Source organism: Juglans microcarpa x Juglans regia, chromosome 6S (assembly GCF_004785595.1).
Source record: "Juglans microcarpa x Juglans regia isolate MS1-56 chromosome 6S, Jm3101_v1.0, whole genome shotgun sequence".
NCBI classification, from domain to species: domain Eukaryota; kingdom Viridiplantae; phylum Streptophyta; class Magnoliopsida; order Fagales; family Juglandaceae; genus Juglans; species Juglans microcarpa x Juglans regia.
Window position 1 is genome coordinate 18,789,187 of NC_054605.1, and position 18,026 is coordinate 18,807,212.

Here is an 18,026-nt window from a genome sequence, read left to right on the forward strand (position 1 = left end):
AACATATATTTTTTTTAACTAATAAATAGTTCTCTAACCATTAAGATTTAAAAAATAAAAATAAAATATCGGTCAATTTGGAAAGTCCAATTCGTCGGTCTCCCAACATTTTCCTTACTTTTTTATTTTTAAATATCAAACAACTCATTTGTCTAGTAATAAATGTACTCAAGAGCTTCCAAAATTTACAATTCACATTTCACATCACTTACTGGATAATATTTAATTTGTATAATTTTAATTTTTATATTTATATTCTAAATCAAATTATACAATACAAGCATTTTATCAATCATGTAATGTACACCGACTTATAAGTAAAATTTTATTTTTTATACATCAAATACCTTAAAAACAAACCCAATAGGCAATAATCCTGTTGATTGTCCTGATGGTAATTTAACAACAATGCAATCGAGGTCAATATCGAAATAAAAACAAAAAAGGGGGTTATATATCTGACACAAATCAAAACCTTTCTTGGACGCCGCGTTTGTCTTTTGGTTGTGAAACTTACCGGCGGCGTCTCTTAAAATCCTTAAACCTCTCTCTAGGTCCCCCAACTCTCATCTGCAGCCTGTTCTTACAGAACCCCGAGTCTCTGTCCTTTTTACCCTCGATTACATCTATATTTACAGATCTCTGCATATCGGTCCGAGTCAGAACAATCCCACCATTAGATACTGTTTTGGACTCGCACTCTATCGCCTCTTTCACAGAAGGTGGTCTACAGAGAGCCTCCATTTACAAAGGCACATCTTTCTGAGACAAAGTGAGTAAAGTTTCCCTTTTTCTTTTTTCTTTTCCCTTGAATTCTCGTTTAGTTTTTCAATGATCGGTGTTGCATGTTTACGTTCCGTTTGAAAGTGTTTGTCTTTATTCTATTTCTGAATGCGGGGTATTTTTTTTTTCTTTTTATGGTGATCATGGTATTTTCTTTTGTGTTTGCATGCGGAGATGGTTTCCGGGTTTACAAGGGGTCGTGAAATTGGAAGTATTTTTTTTGCAATGTGCATTGGGGGTTTGTGTTCAAGGGTGTCATATGTGATGTTGATGATGGTTTTTGAGGGGTTAAAGAATTAAACACTGGACAATGTGCGTAGAACTTTTGAGTTATTGATCAGTTCGATTACTGCAATCAGTAGATTTGTCCGGGAACGAGTTTACGTTGCGTTATCGGTTGTTGCAGCTATGATCGGTATTTTTGTTTGATTTGTGAACTTAAGAGCGACTCGGAAATCTGTTAGCTTTCATGAATTTACGATCTACCGTTGCTATAGCTAACTGATAAATAGTGATATTGGTGGCTTATGTTTGATTGATTAAAGGCCCTAGTTTGCTTGTTGGTTGGTGGTGATCGTTGTTGTTAATATTAGTATTCTAAGAATATATATGTGTGTGCGCGCCCGCGTATTCGTACTTTCTTGAGTTAACAAATTTTCTTCTTATACATTTCAATATTTGAGCTATACGGTATTATCTGTGTTTCCTAATTGATGGTTGATGGGTCGTATTAATGGAGTCTGCAATTATCTGATCAATTCGGGATGGATATTGTTTGTTGGTTGTGGTTAGTCACTCTTTGCGGTTTTTCACTGATATCATTCGTTAAATTAGAATGTATGCGTTTGATTCGGCCCGTGTTCAACGTTATGCACAATCCTTGAGTTTGATTGTCCAGCATGGCATAATCTGTTATTCTGTTATTATCTTTACATTGTTCCTGAGATCATATAGTGGCGACAACAAAATTAGTTAAGGACATTTATATCAATTCTTCCAGCCGGGATTCACGGAACATTGCGCCCTATTGTACTATGACATCACCACTCCTTTCCATTATTATCTTTACCTTGGTCAAGAGATCATACGGGATAGGCTGCAAAATTAGTAAAGGACATTTAATTCAAGTCTGCCACCCTGAATTTATGGAGCATTACACCCTATCATGTCATGACATCTGCACCGTATCTGAAAACAAGTTTACTATTTTAGAGTCTTGTAGTTTTTTAGGTCCTTGGTGTGCTAACTAATATAGCTCGTTAGACATATGTTCTCTCTTTACTTTTTCCTTGTATGTAGAGGCAATTTTTTAAATTTTATTTTATATGGTTGAGTTTACTAGATAATGTATGACATAGTTTATTGAAGTAATTCATTCGCTTATATTCCTTCAAGAGGATAGAAGTTCAGTTTTTGACATCATTGGAGAAGCATGCATGATACAAATATTACTTTGTGGAGTTCTGATTTATAACAACGAGGGAGAAAGTGACTTAATAAAAAAAATTGAGCGAGAGCGTGGGTACGATAATTATGTTGAAGCTTTATACTTGTAAACAAATTTTGTTGAAGGTTTTTTGTGCATGACATGCTCGATAAAATAACCAAACAAGTTAAAACTCGAAAGGATTTTCTTTAAACATATGCTTGAAAACTTCATATTATATTTTTTTATATTTAGTTTATTGTGGCATATGCTAGCCACTGTCAACCCACCATTTATGCACTTTGGGTGGAAGAGAACCTTAGACGATATGTTGTGTTTTAATGGTTGAGCATCTTCGTGTTGAGCTTTGGTGACAAGAGACCTGAGTTGTGTGATTCACATCCAAGTTAGGGAGGTTTGGAATGATTCCAATAAATGGCGAAGAGGACCTTAATTAGGAAAAAAATAAAGTTTTCTTGTGAACAAAAAACTGTCCAACTCTGCAATCATTTTTAACCTGTTTTCCATCATTTACCATTAACATTAGTTTCATTAGTTTTTTGGATTCTTTTGAAATTTGTTGTGTTTACTTAAAACTTCTTCCATTTATTCACCCTAAATTCTTTTTAGCAGTCAATTCAGAGAGGTAGTTTTATGCCTTTCGGAAGATTTGAAGTTTGTAGTGCCACCTACCAGAGACTTTACCAGCTAAGATATCGGACATCTTTGGGCCAGCATATCATACAGGTTTTGGTGGGATGTGGCTTTCTTATGCTTATAGATATCTGAAATCTTTTTTCTATGCCTTACAAATTCCCAAGTTTCATTCCAAGTATTTTTCTGACCATCCAAGATTCCTTGGCCAGTGGCTTACTTTACTTTGGGCACATGTACTTGGACGTGCCATGCTAAGAAAAATTTTGAGTCAAGGACACATCATAGTGTTTCTTGTTATGCCCTTCACTTCACTCATAATAAATACCATGATACTTCTTTATTTGATAACTTTTTACACTTTATTTGATACCATGATACTTGTTTTAACACTTTTGATCTGCTTCACAGGTTGCTTGTTTTGTTCCATACCAAGCCCCATGGACCATGAGTTTTCTGAAGAGCAACAGGTGCCATCTGGTCACATCGCCGCCATAAGATTTAGTTTTTCAACTCAGACGGATACAGTAAGTTCTTTTCCATGATTAATTCAATATTTTGATGGTGTGCGAAGGTGAAAAAGAGAGAGCAAATATAGGAGAACAACACTATATTAGGCAGTGTCTAGTGCTTGTCTGTTTTTTATTTGATTGATGTCCTTAATTTCAAATTGTAACTACCCCTATGGGTTGGCTCAAGTAGTAAAGGCCTTGGTCTTGGAGGTATGCTCCCTCCAAGTTTAAGGTTTGAATCCCACTAGGTGCAAACAATCTCTAGGCCATCGGACTGAGGGATTTTCCCCTTGAATTACCCGAGGTGCACTTGCGGAAAACTTCTTGTCAAGGGCTTGTGCACTTCCAGGATTAGTCGAGACACTGTTCTTGGACACCTGGTGCCAATAAAAAAATAATTCAAATTGTAACACTCGGAGGCCTTCTGGTATCACGTAATTTTATTTTGAAGAAACTGATTAATTATAAATAGCTGTTCATTCTTGTAGTCTGCAGATTGGGTGCATTCTTGTAAATTGAAGGCCTTTGGAACCAGTAGCTGCCAATGCTAATAAATTGGAAATGGTAACATATCTTAACTTAGAGATGGCAGTAGGGTTGGTTAATTAATGTACGTATGCAGGCCACATTTCTTTGAAGAAAATATGGGCTTAAGCTAGTCTTGGGATGAGGTTGAACTTCAGGAATCAAAGATGATTCAGGTTCAGGTTTCAGAGAATTTTGTTAGCTCAATGTCGCTTTATACAAACTTGATATAGACAGAAACAAAATTTCTGTTTTGGTGCATTTGGTTGTAATGGAAAAAGAAAAAAAATGGACTTTCAAGGGTGAGAAATATAGCTTACTAGAGATTAAGTGCATGTTATTATTTTTGTTTTCAAAAGTAAAATGGAAAACACTGTATTCTGTTTCTTAAATGTGGGTGGTATAGAAAAGTTACTCACCCTTTGGAGAAGCTCTGTCTCTTTTATTTTGCTCATTCCTTGACGTGGCTGCATTGTCTTATATGCTACAACAATGAAGTTCATTTGTTTCTCTTGGTGTCCCCACTAACTTTCTAACATTTTTTTTTTTGTTTTAATTTTCACTTGATGTGTGTATGGGATCATATATTGATTCTGAAATTTACCTATAAAAAATATATTGATGCTGAAATTTGTTTGTCCCTTGGTATACTTAATGACTTTATTTATGTCTAATCGACTTCCGTCTGTCGGTCCTGCCTCCATTTAATGTAGTTTTAGGCTTTCCAAAAGAAATCATTGAAACACTTTTACCAGGGGAGGTGCTCTATATAATGCTCTCTCTCTCTCTCTCTCTCTCTCTCTGCCGTATCTGTGCACGTTTCTGCATGCATGTTGGACGCTACTTCTTAAAATAAAAAATTTAAAGAAATAGGAGAAAACCAATTGTACATTAAGTTGGCGTCCATGCTATCATTGTCGCGATGTCATTATTATTAATATATCCTTTTTCTTTGTCATTTTTCTACCTATAGATGCTAATTCTCAGGGTCTGTAAAAATCATATTCTTTTGCAGCCTTGTCTATTGTCAGTTTATTTTATCCGTCCCTCTAAAGTTACCCTGTAGTCTCCAATCCCTTCTCACTTTTATATCATAGTTTGAATTTTCATTCATCTATTCCTTCTTTGACTGTTTTTTCATTATGCGTGTTTCTTAATTTACAAATGATGCTTTTAAGAGAGTATGTCACTCCTATTAGAACCTGGAATAAAAATAACTGTTTGGTCAAGTGGATTATCTCTCAGGCATAAATTAGTTTGATGGTTTCAAAGAACTGAGATATCTTTTTCTTGATCAAAGGGCCTTTAAAGCATTGTCGTATTGTAACAGGAGAAGGTATCTGTTATATCAATTGATGCAGTTAGTGAGGTCACTGATCCTAAGTTGGGACTTCCAAATCCATCTTCTCAATGCTCCACATGTGGTGCCAGAGATTTAAAATACTGTGAAGGTATAGTAGACATTTGATATTAACTTATGTGACAATGAGTCCCTCTTCTATGCTCTTTTCATGGAAATTGTACTGAATTATTACTATAATTGTTTTGTTAAGGTCATTTTGGGGTTATCAAGTTTCCTTTCACCATACTCCATCCTTATTTTTTATCGGAAGTTGCAAAGATTTTGAACAAAATTTGCCCGGGATGTAAATCTGTACGGCAAGAACTAAAGGTCAAGGTCAGGTACTTCACGCCTTATGCTTAAAAGTAGCATTGTTATATTGTTGTCCCATTCAAAGTTTTTACTGTATTCCGGAAACTGCTAGAAGTATTTATGTCATAGGGCATGTAATGGGTTATGTTTGCAAATTTTTTTATCAGTGTGGATGACCCATTAATCATTTGTAATTGATACTTTTGCGATTAATTTCTTATGTATCTGAAGTCATTTCTTAAACTTCCTAGATGTTTTTTGGTTGGGTTAATAGTAGCTGTTCCATTGTTGATGTCAACATGAGAGCTTCTTTTACAGAAGACTTGTGTTCAATATAGTTTTGACCTTTTGTGCAAACTGCATCTCCATTTTTATTTTGATAAAGAAATTGTTTAAAAAAGAACCCTTTTTCCCCCAAATAAGATGTTGCTATAAAAAAACGTTTGCAATGCAAGTACATAAAAAATATTCAAAAGGTCCCCTGGCAACATACAATCTAAACTGAAGAGGTTACAAGAATCTGATGGAGAGAAAATACATAACAACCTGCATCCATGGGAGGGTAGTATATAAGACCCCAAATTGCCTGAGTGGGAGAGGTTTATACCTTTGAATCCTTGATAATGACCCCAAGGAGCTGTAATTGTAACCTTACCTAGTAGTATAAACCTATATGTGGCTTGAACTTTTCTTGGGTTGTCTTAAATGGCACTAGAGCTAACTTATAAAAAAAAAAAAAATGGCACTGGAGCTAATCTCAACTAGAAGTGTGGGATTTGAGTTTTGCAACATCTTGAGCCACACCACAAGGAAATTGTCTAAAGTGGAGAGATTTTAACAACCCACATCTAATAGATGTGGTGGATGAGATCTTACATTGTCTGGTAGAGAGAATTTCATGGCCTTCATATTGATTTGAAGGAGCTCAAATTGTAATCTTGACTTGTCCATTTGGAGTATGAGCCTAGATCTGTTCCCTTGGGTCATTACAAAGTGTTTGAACCTCCATGTTTTCATCCGCTCACCATTCAGGAGCATGCTTTAACTTGTTTTGGGTGAGCTCATTAAAGGTTCTAATCTAATGTATGATCTTCACCGTCTAAAATTGCTCTATTCTTTGTAGATCTGTTTTATACGATAAATTCTTATTATCCAGTTATCAATTACACATACCTCTTCCTGTTGGATAGTAATTTCGGCTACTTTAATTTTATGCTAAATGCATGTTTCCTAGTTTTCTGCTTGTTGTTAATGGTGTTTTATGTCTCCTCTTGATGTATGTGGCAGGATGGGGATTCAGTTCGTAGCCATCGTCAGTCTAAGAGTTGCAAATATTGTGCTGTGAGTTTCAAGTTTACCGTGTTTTTATGTCTTCTTCTTTTTTGGGCCTTTCTGGTTTTGAAATCATGCTTCTATAATAAACAGGGAAATTCAGTAGAATGGTATCCAACGGTGAAATTTAAGGTTTCCTCTACAGAAGTGTTCAGAAATTGTGCGATTATAGTAGAGATAAATGAAAAGTTGAAAAATAAGGTTCAGAAGAAAAGTTTCAGGGGTTTGTCTGCTGACTTTTGGGATTTTATTCCAAAAGATGAACAGCAAGAAGAAAATTGTTTGAAACCAAACAGGAGGGTTCTATCACATGCACAGGTAACATGGCTTTCCCTGTTATATATATATATATATATATATATATATATATATATATATTTTACTAGTATGGAAAACATTGTCATTTCTTGATCATTGATCAAACTATGACACCCTATCATGCACACAAAGACACAGAGGCATCTTCTCTAATATTAAGTTATTTCGTAGATTATCTTCAATCAGGCAAATTTTGTTTTCAGTGATTTTCTTTTTTTTGATAAGTAAATTTTTTTTTTTTTTTTTGATAAGTTTCAGTGATTTTGTATTCAGAACTGTTTGATTTTTTTTTTTCCTATGGTTGTTACAACTAGGCATACTCTTATTCTTATGCTGATTTGATTGGTCTATGATGTTCCCCTCTCTTATGATGCCTTATTTTTGGTTTTCAGGTCCGTTATTTATTGAATGATGTTGATCCTAAGCTCATAAAAAAGTTTGTTTTGAGGACAGAATCTCTTTTTCTCAACTGCTTTCCTGTGACGCCAAACTGTCATCGTGTTACTGAAGTTACACATGCATTTTCTAATGGACAGCGACTGGTCTTTGTAAGAATTCTCTCATTCACTGCTCTCCTTGTTTTAATGCGGGTTACAAATTGCATATAATCTTGTACGATTTCTGGTTTTCATCTCATGTGCTGATTCTACTAATTAAGCATTGTAGGATGACCGAACCAGGGCCTACAAGAAACTGGTTGACTTTAGAGGGATAGCTAATGAGTTGGGTTCTCGTGTTCTGGACTGCCTAAAAATTTCAAAGGCAAGCTGCCCTTCTTTGATTTCCTGTAGTGTTTTAATCAGACGTGTGTGAACCTCTTGATTGTCTTTCTTGTTTTAATTTCTGTACTTTTAACATGCAGTTAAGCTCGGAGAAGTTACCAGATAAATTTTTGGTTTCTGTCCAGCAAAAAAAAGGTGCAGATCCTTCCATCTCCTCTGGGTTGAGATGGATAAAAGATGTTGTTCTTGGGAAGCGAAATGATCACTGTTTCCGAATGGTGGTGGTTGGTGATCCACACATTAAGCTCAGTGAAATTGGTATACCCTGCCATATTGCGGAGAGATTGCAAATTTCTGAGAGTTTGAACAGGTGGAACTTTGATAAGTTGAGTGATTGCTGTAGACTGTGTTTCATTGAAAAGGGAGAGGTTTATGTGCGTAGAAAAGGTAGTCTAGTTCGCGTGCGTCGCATTGCCGAACTTCAAATTGGGGACACTATATACAGGCCTCTTAATGATGGGGATATTTTGTTAATAAACCGGCCTCCATCGATACATCAACACTCCCTTATTGCTTTATCTGTTAAAGTTCTACCTGTAGCTTCAGTGCTTTCAATCAACCCACTTTGCTGTTCTCCTTTTCGTGGGGATTTTGATGGTGATTGCCTTCATGGCTATATTCCTCAATCTATTGATGCCAGGGTTGAACTTAGTGAGCTTGTTGCGTTAGATAGGCAATTAATTAATGGGCAGAATGGTAGGAATCTTCTTTCGCTTAGTCAAGATAGTTTAACTGCTGCCCATTTGGTCATGGAGGATGGGATCCTCTTGAACCTCTTCCAAATGCAGCAGCTGCAAATGTTCTGTCCGCATCAAATTCCACCACCTGCTATTGTCAAAGCTCCCTCACTAAGTAGTTTTATTTGGACTGGCAAGCAATTATTCGGCATGCTACTGCCTCCAGGTTTTGAATATGATTTTCCTTCAAATGGCGTTTATGTTAGTAATGGAGAGCTTTTATCTTCTGAAGGATCTTTTTGGCTGCGTGACAACAATAGCAACCTTTTTCAAAGTCTTATCAAACATTGTCAGGGTAAGGTACTTGACTTCTTGTATGCTGCTCAGGAAGTTCTTTGTGAGTGGTTATCAATGCGTGGTTTGAGTATTTCACTTTCAGACTTATACCTCTCCTCTAACTCATCCTCCCGGAAAAACATGATGGATGAGATCTTTTGTGGTTTACAAGAAGCAGAGCAGACATGTAATTTCAAACAGTTGATGGTGGATTCTTGTCGGTATTTTCTTGTCGAAGGTGGTGAAGAGAATGCTGTGGTTCTAGACGTGGAACGTTTGTGTTATGAGAAGCAAAAATCGTCTGCACTCAGTCAAGCTTCTGTTGATGCTTTCAAGCAAGTCTTTCGGGATATACAAAACTTAGTCTACAAATATGCAAGCAAGGACAACTCATTTATGTCTATGTTTAAGGCTGGAAGCAAGGGTAATTTGCTGAAATTGGTTCAGCATAGCATGTGTCTTGGCTTGCAACATTCTCTGGTTCCTCTATCATTTAGAATCCCCCACCAGCTCTCATGTGCTGCTTGGAATAACCAAAAGGTATATGGTTCTGTCCAGAAAGCTGATGATAATCCTGAACATGCTCGGACTTACATTCCGTATGCTGTAGTTGAAAATTCCTTTCTGACGGGCTTGAATCCTTTAGAATGTTTTGTTCATTCAGTCACTAGTCGAGATAGTTCTTTCAGTGACAATGCAGACCTCCCTGGGACGTTGAACCGTAGGCTTATGTTCTTAATGCGTGATGTGTACACAGCATACGATGGAACAGTGCGAAACGCATATGGGAATCAGCTTATTCAGTTCTATTATAATCATAATAAGGATGCATCTACTCCAACTATCAGCATCGATGACTTATTTGGTGAGAGTGTTGATGCTCATTATGGGATAGGTGGCCAGCCTGTCGGTTCATTGTCTGCTTCTGCCATTTCAGAAGCTGCATACAGTGCTTTGGACCAACCGATTAGTGTACTTGAAACTTCTCCATTGCTAAATCTGAAGGTTCTCTCTCTCTCTCTCTCTCTCTTCCCCCCCCCCCCCCCCCACCCTTGTGCAACAGTTCAAGTATGGTTTCTGTCATATTGTTCTATGAAAATATTTTAGGGAAGCTGCAATAGCATTGTCCAAATGTGTCAGTCAATTGCCGAAGTTGAATATGGGCAGAAACACGTTAAATAAATACTGTGAAATTATACTTCAATTAGCATGCAGTTCACTGCATCTACTTGCACTCAATGATTCCTGTGGTTAGACCACCCTGCAAGGTGTTCCACATTACCTATATACACAATTGAAAATGAGCTACAAGTTCTTTGGAAGTCCCTTGGCCTATTGCTCTGTAAGTACAAGCCATTTAAAACAATTTACCGCTCGTTTGTTTTCGTAAATGAGATGAGATGAGATGAGATGCATTGAGATTAAAATTAAAAAGTTGAATAAAGTATTGTTAGAATAAATTCATGGGTAAGGGCTCAGAAAAAGGGTCTTATTCTAATATAATTGAGTGGTCCATGGTCCAAGATGATTTTTCTGCTGGGGAAACTCACTTAATGGAAGATTCCATCAAATTTCAAGAGGTAAATGAAAATAAAATATAGACCACTGCCTACAGAAAAAAGGAACCCCACGACTTTATACCATTTCATGGATAACCCAAGTCCCTTAATGTAATTAAGTAATTCCATCGATTTGCAGCAACTATTTATAATCCTTTTCAAAAGTACTTACAAAAATCCTGTAAAAAATAGGTCAAACAAATCCTACATAACTTGGTCACTGGTCTCTGTAGTTTGTGGTCTTGTGGATTGTTTTTTACTTATTTTGTGTTGAAGTAGGGCACTACGTATCCGTGAACATCCATTACATTGGTTCCTTGGTAGCCCATATGGGGTGATTGAATCCTCAAAGAATACCTAGTGATGTTTTAGTTGTTTAAATTCAATTAATGTTGTCTCATTCTGAGACTTCTTGACAAAACCATTGTATTCTGGTTTAATTATGCAGAAAGTACTGGAGTCTGGGACCAGAAAACGTAGTGCTAACAAAACTATGTCAATATATTTGTCTGAGAAACTTGGGAGACAGCGGCATGGTTTTGAGTATGGAGCCTTAGAAATCAAGAATCATTTGGAGAGATTAATATTTTCAGAAATTGTATCTACTGTCATGATAATGTTAGTTTCCATTTCTCTCTTTTTAGCTTTAACTCCTGTTTCCTGTTTTATTTTAACAATAACTTCATTTTTTAAATTTGATATAAATTGATGTGTCCTGTGGATATTAGCTTTTCCCCACAGACTTGTAGCAAGATGTCTTTCAGTCCTTGGGTTTGCCATTTTCATATATGCAAGGTATTACAATTTGAAAATTCAAATCTTTTCTATATTTGTGCGAGTTCCGGAAATTGTGAGGAGATGAGGATTTATTGTGTCCTTCCAGGAAATTGCGAGGATGCGAGGATTACAAGTGCATTCAATCATCAATTCTCTTCAGAAGAGGTATGACTACTTCAGGACAGAATCAAAATTCAAGCTTCCCAACATGCAAATAAGAAGCAAGTAAGTGCTTTCTTTGTGTAATTGAAAAGATTAGTTATAGTTAATCGTTGGGGATATATTTGTATATTTGTGGATTCTTATTGTTCCTCGTGTTTTCACATATTTTTTTAGTATGAAGCAGGAATAGTTTTTTATACAACAAATTAGAATTTGCCACATCTCATAGACTTGATAATTGGTTGAAATTTATGTCTACATTTGGGGGGCCATATAAGCTAGTTTTAGCATGTTTGACATGCATGATTTATTACTCATAAAAAACTGATTTGTGATTTATTGGGCACATGCGAGGCAACATTGCACTGCTGAAGCTTTGAGGTCTACTTTTCTTTTTGACTTGGTAACTAATTGGCAGAGACTGTTCTGTAAATGACGCACGGGAAGAAGATGATATATTTTGCATCAATGTCACAATAGCTGAAGTTTCCAGGAATTCTTCTTTACCATTGGATACAGTTCGAGACTTGGTCATACCTTTCCTTCTCGGAACAGTTATTAAAGGTTGGTAGTGGATAGCATCTCTTCAATCCAGCTTCAATGTTTCTATTTCTATAGATTAAACTACGTATATTTGATTCATTTATTCTTTGTACTTAGGCTCATGTTTTAGATTTCCTTTTGGTATTAGAAAGTAGCAGGTATTTCCTTTGTATACATCCTGTGTACTTGGGCTTATGCCTATCCTTGGGAATAAATCTCTTATTACTTGTAAAAAAAAAAAAAATTCTTTGCTGAATGTGTCATTCATGCTTAGTTTAATTATATTTGTTCTTATTTCTGAATTTCGGAAATGTTCTTTAGGTTACCCAGAGATCAAGAAGGTAAATATTTTATGGAATGATTGGTCCAAAGTACCAAGATGTCAGCACGGTTCATCTGGTGAACTATACTTGAGGGTTGCTATGTCAGGAGACTCTCAGACGACAGATCTCTGGAGTTTACTAAAGAATGACTGTCTACAAATAATGGATATGATCGACTGGTCACGCAGTCATCCAGATAGCGTTCATGATTTTTGTTTGGCCTATGGAATAGATGCCGGATGGAAATATTTTCTCAATGTGTGTTCTCTCAACTCTCTTTTTTTCTTTTTTTTTTTTTTTTTTTTTTTTTAAATGGGGGTTCCTGCGAACCCCAGGAAGAGAAAAAGGGGGGGGGGGGGGGGGGGGGGTGTTCACCTGTCACTTATTTTTAACTACCGCAATGCCTCTTCATGTGCAGAGGTTGGACTCTGCAATATCCGACACTGGCAAGTCTGTTCTTCCTCAGCATTTGCTTCTTGTTGCTGATAGCCTATCAGCCACTGGAGAGTTTGTTGGCTTGAATGCAAAAGGCATTGCACAGCAAAGAGAACACGCATTAGTCTCGTCGCCCTTTATGCAGTCTTGCTTCTCTGTTAGTTTTTATATATGTTTTTCTTTATTTTGAGAAGAAGAAAACACTTCATTTAGGCATTGCATTATTTTTTGAATTAAAGATAATTGTGTATAACAAAATAATTCATAGTTATATTCTGTTATTTGTGCAGAACCCTAGTGCATGCTTTATTAAAGCTGCTAAGGCTGGCATTGTGGATGATCTTAAAGGTCATATTGATGCATTGGCGTGGGGAAAGGTTCCTTCTACAGGGACTGGCAGCCACTTTGATATTATGTATTCTGGGAAGGTACATAGTATATTGTTCTTGCTGATCAAGTCTATCCAGGAGCTTCCTAAGTGAAGGGTTTTAATAAAATAGCTCATTCTAAAACTTGTATATGGATGGTGTCTCCCTACAATGCATTCTTTGATTTCAGTTCAGAAACAGAGGAATTTTGAGGCATGAATTATGGTATTAGAATCAGTCAAGAATGGCGTCTCCCCAAAATACAAAAATTTTGAATTTGGAAGGTCCAGTCCAAATGCAGCAAATGTTTAACATATGTATTTATTGTGCGGATAAAAAGTTTATCTTTCTTTTTCTTTTCTTTTCTTTTTTTGATTTATTGTGGTCTTTAAAATTTATTGGTTTTCCGGCTTATAGCATTATCATTCTCTTTTGAATATTTTTATGAATTTTTATATTTCTCTCTCTCTCTCTCTCTCTGGGCTTTGGACTTTCCTGGAGAAGAGAGGATGTGGATTTTTTGCCTAATACATGGGTTTTTTTGTCTTTCAAAGATCTAATTATTTCAATCCCATTGTTATTAATCAGGGGTATGAGCTTGCACAGCCTGAGGATGTTTATAACCTGCTGGGTAGCCAAATTATTTCTGATGAGCAGAATGTAAAGACCAAAACGCCTGTTGTACACCACAGTATATCTGCCAAATGTGGCACTCAGTTTGTCTACAAGTACGGAGGTCTTGCACCGAAAGAACTTAAAAAGATGGAAAGCATATCGAAATCACTCTTAAGAAGCGTTTTGACATCAAATGATGTTCATAAGCTATCCCTTGTGTTGAAGGGTATATTGCACAAGTAAGTTAAGATCTCCAGTGATTCTCCTCTGTTTTAGCTTTGTTTGTTGCATTGCATTCAGTAATTGTGATACCCCATATGATAAGTGAGGGTAGGTAGTGTATGAGATCCCACATTGCTTGAGAAAGATAAGCTCTTGCTCTTTATAAGGTTCTAATGAGACTCCAATTATATTATTGACTAGTCTTTTTGGAGTATAGGCCATGTGGCTTGGGCCTTCCATTGAGGCGTTACAAATGGTATCAGAGTCTATCCCAACTAGAAATGTGGGACTTGAGCTGTGCCACCTACAATGGACGGGCTTGAAAAGGATGTTGGGAATTTAAGGAGGGAGATTGTGATACCCCATATAATAAGTGAGGATAGGTGGTGCATGAGATCCCTCATTGCTTGTGAAGAAGAAGTTCTTGCTCTTTATAAAATTCCAATGGGGTTCCAGTTGTATTATTGATTAGTTCTTTTGGAGTATAGGCCATGTGGCTTGGGCCTTCCATTGGGGCGTTACAGTCATGCTACACTAAGTGGCTTCTCCTTAATTTTATGCGAGTTCATCAACTCTTTCACTGATCATTGTCCATTGTTTACTAGCTCTACGGGACTCTAAACAAGACATTGAATTTTGTGTCTTTCAGCGTTTATGGCATCACCTTGTAAGGCACATGTATTGAAGATTACTTTTAGTAAAAAGAATATTTTATTTCATGTAAATGACTTTTAAATATAGATTATAGTCACTGGCATTCCTAGGGTGTACTTTAAAACTCAGCAAAATGCATAACCATAGCACTTTTTTTTTTCTTTTATATTTTATTTTATTTTTTATTACCTTTGAGGTAGACCAATGAGTTTTAGCTCAGAAGATATGTCACCTTGGCAGAATGAGGTGGAAGGTAAGCTCATGGGTTAGGCATTCCAGCTTCAGAAGCAGATGAGATCCACATCTATGAATTGAAAGGTCCAAATGATCAAGCATTAACTCAAAAGCATTTGCTTAACACAAGCAACTCTTTGTAGCCCTGTCATTTTAACAGAATGGTAGCATGAGGGAATCACATATGATGATCATCTTCTTATAAAAAGATTGGGTAAGTGCAAACACCCATAACTTTTTTTCTTACACAATTTGGTGAGTGATAAGTACTCACTTCACTCATAACTCATAAATCAAGGAAACTTCTCACCCAAGAACAAGGTGGAAGATGAACTCATGGGTTCAGATCTTACTACACGTGTACTCCCAGGAATTACTGATCATCTTTAGAAATTGGTGAATTATCAGAAACGGTGTTCGGAAGTTCTCTATAGGAACATTTTGGTATGCTCTCATGTGTGTGCAGATTTGCTCGCGTGCATGTGCAAGCGTGATAATAACTTTGAATCATGTTATTTTTGACACGTTACCATCTGCGTTATTATGATACTTCTGTGAACAACTGCAACGTTTACCCCCCCTTTCTTCGAGCTCCTTGTCCTTGTGATTTTAAGTTCTGTATAGTTATATGATTCTCTTTCCTAATTCAAAAGGGTGGGAGTTTCTTGTATAAAAAACTGTACCTGTTTGGCTGTAGGTATCCTATTAATCACAGGTTAGATGAAAAGGACAAGTCAACTTTGATGATGGCTCTATATTTTCATCCTCGAAGGGACGAAAAGATTGGAAGTGGAGCTCAGGACATAAAGGACATAAAGGTATATAAAATGATGTGGTAAAAAAAATTAAAAAAAAATTGTTGGTCATACCTTTGATGAAGTTCTGCTTTCTCTGCAACTGCTTGGCATCTTTTCTTGCCAAATGTCCTTTCCCATGTGGGTGCCTTAAATATATTTTCCCAAGTGTTCTTTCTCATTCATATGTCTATGAAAAAAAAAATTATAGATAAATATTTAAGATTTCTTCTTTTGCTTATCAACTTTTCCGTTTTAATTATTTTATGTATAAACAAGAAAGTTTGGTAATATTAGTTTCAAAGTTCTCATTGTTGGAAATTATTACAAGAAAAGGTTTTTTCCACGGGTTTTAGTTGTAAAAACATATTTTTAGTATATACTAGTCATAAACGATGCGCAGGCCGGAATTACTAAATTGCTAGTACTATTTAGTCAAGCACCTAAGGTGGAAACTGAATGGTTATTTTTTTTTCAATTATCTGAAAATGAGAGTAAAGGTTGATAAACTGAAGAGTTTATATCAGAGGAGAGAAGGTTTTTTCCAGCAAGAGGAGGGGGAAAAGTTGAGAAACTGAAAGGTTTCTGATACAGAAGAATGAATAACCTTTCTGATATAAAAGAATGAATAGGTAATAAAATCTATGAAAATGGTTGATGACGTGGCTCATTCTTTTGTGAAGATATTGTTTCAGCTTTTATGTAGGTAGGAGATAGATTGCAATACTGTTGAGGTGACATTTCTTAATTATTATTCATGTCATATTGTATCCAAAAGTGTCCTCATTTTGTTTAGAAGTGTTTTGAATGTTACAAGCACATATCCCAAGAGCTACATTAGCAAGATCAACTAACACGCTGAGAAAGAATCCAATTTATCCATGCGTAGCAAAGTTTTATTTGGTGTCACAATGCAAAATCTCTCTGTACTGTTGCATTTGAGGTGTATGCATACTCAAAACCTTAATTTCCTGCTAGACTAGTTTATATTGAAATGAATGGATGCTTAGGTATGCTTCTTCTCAGCTGCAAGTCAGTTAAGTTTGAACAGATGGGAATTTGCGCTCAAACTCCTTGCTAATGAAATGGTCACCACCGTAAATATCCATGACATTTTATTTGATTCTGTTGGCTATTTTCATTGAGTTTCATGATGGCTTTTTCCCCAATCTTTTACAGGTTAGTTCCCACCCCAAGTACCAGAATACACGTTGCTTTGAATTGGTACGAATGGATGGGACAGTTGAAGATTTTTCTTACCACAAGTGTGTTCTTGGTGCTCTTGAGATGATTGATCCTCGAAGGGCAAAAACCTACAAATCAAAATGGTTACAACACAGTAATGTCTAAGCCCACCCATATATGCATGTACATATTTCTGAAGTCAAAACGTGTAAAGCGACCATCATTATGCTCGGGTTCTTCACATCACAGCCAAAGATGCAGGCATTTTGACTTCCCTTGCAACGAGCTTGATCACCTGAAGCCTGCCTTTTTATCCTAGGCAATTCCAAGAAATGCTGGGTCTTTGGCAGCAGACCTATTCAGCAGTCTAAAACATATATATTTGCTCCTCTAACGATGGTGGACCATCCCAGAATAATAGTTTTGGAGCTTTCGTGCCTTTTCAAGCTGTTCATTTCCAGGGCAAGCAGAATATTGTGCACAACAAGAGAGCTACTAGAGCAGTTTTAATTTTTTTTTTTTTTTTTTAGTTAACAATTATTTTGTCTCTTCATTTTCAAGACAAGCTGCTCTCTCTCTCTCTCTCTCAAATATAGGCAGTCCCTTACCCATGCTTCTTTTTGCTGCTTCTACTATAACTTTGTTTGCCTTCAATCATCAGGCAAACAAGATCTAGTGGAAGCAGCAACGAGAAGCTTGTAAGGATCAATACCAATATTGGGATGTTTCTATATGTAATATGGAGAGATACATATTTACAGAAATTCTCCAGAAAAAATCTTGACATTTTAGCAGATATGGTGCTCTGGTTGTTTTGCAAGTCTGGCTTTGTGAAACTATTCATTCTCAAATATTCTCAAATTATTTCCTTATTATTTACAAACTATTCATTACTATTAACAAATGGTTCATTATTATTCATAAATTATTTTATTATTATTTAAAGACATTCTGAAATATTCTTAATATCTAAACGAGTTCTTAAAGTTAGTAAATTCTAAGCTAGTTTGGTGTATCGTGTATGGGAGATTTGGACAATGAATTGAGTTGAGTTGATACGAGAGTTTAAAGTTAAATAAAATATTGTTAGAATATAATTTTTGTTTAAAATTTAAAAATTTTAAATTATTTATTATATTTTGTATATATTTAAAAA

At 36.0% G+C, this 18,026-nt stretch overlaps 1 protein-coding gene across 6 annotated transcripts; it reads left to right on the plus strand.

The window, feature by feature from the left end:
- The first annotated feature begins 502 nt into the window (after window positions 1–502).
- LOC121237514 (DNA-directed RNA polymerase IV subunit 1) lies at window positions 503–17,663 on the plus strand. 6 transcript variants are annotated; one of them, XM_041134266.1, is made up of 20 exons: window positions 503–772; window positions 2,843–2,962; window positions 3,275–3,390; window positions 5,231–5,351; window positions 5,454–5,578; window positions 6,842–6,895; window positions 6,980–7,204; window positions 7,597–7,752; window positions 7,871–7,966; window positions 8,067–10,004; window positions 11,007–11,176; window positions 11,287–11,353; window positions 11,442–11,560; window positions 11,916–12,061; window positions 12,362–12,621; window positions 12,782–12,955; window positions 13,089–13,226; window positions 13,755–14,020; window positions 15,589–15,709; window positions 16,865–17,663. In XM_041134266.1, the coding sequence occupies exons 3-20, from the start codon at window positions 3,304–3,306 to the stop codon at window positions 17,033–17,035; spliced, it is 4,434 nt and encodes a 1,477-aa protein (XP_040990200.1). In that variant the 5' UTR covers window positions 503–772; window positions 2,843–2,962; window positions 3,275–3,303; the 3' UTR covers window positions 17,036–17,663. The 6 variants fall into 6 exon arrangements, with proteins under 6 accessions (XP_040990200.1, XP_040990197.1, XP_040990202.1 ...); XM_041134263.1 differs by having other exon boundaries at window positions 2,843–2,956; XM_041134265.1 differs by lacking the exon at window positions 503–772 and adding an exon at window positions 788–1,095 and having other exon boundaries at window positions 2,843–2,956.
- The last annotated feature ends 363 nt before the right edge of the window (window positions 17,664–18,026 follow it).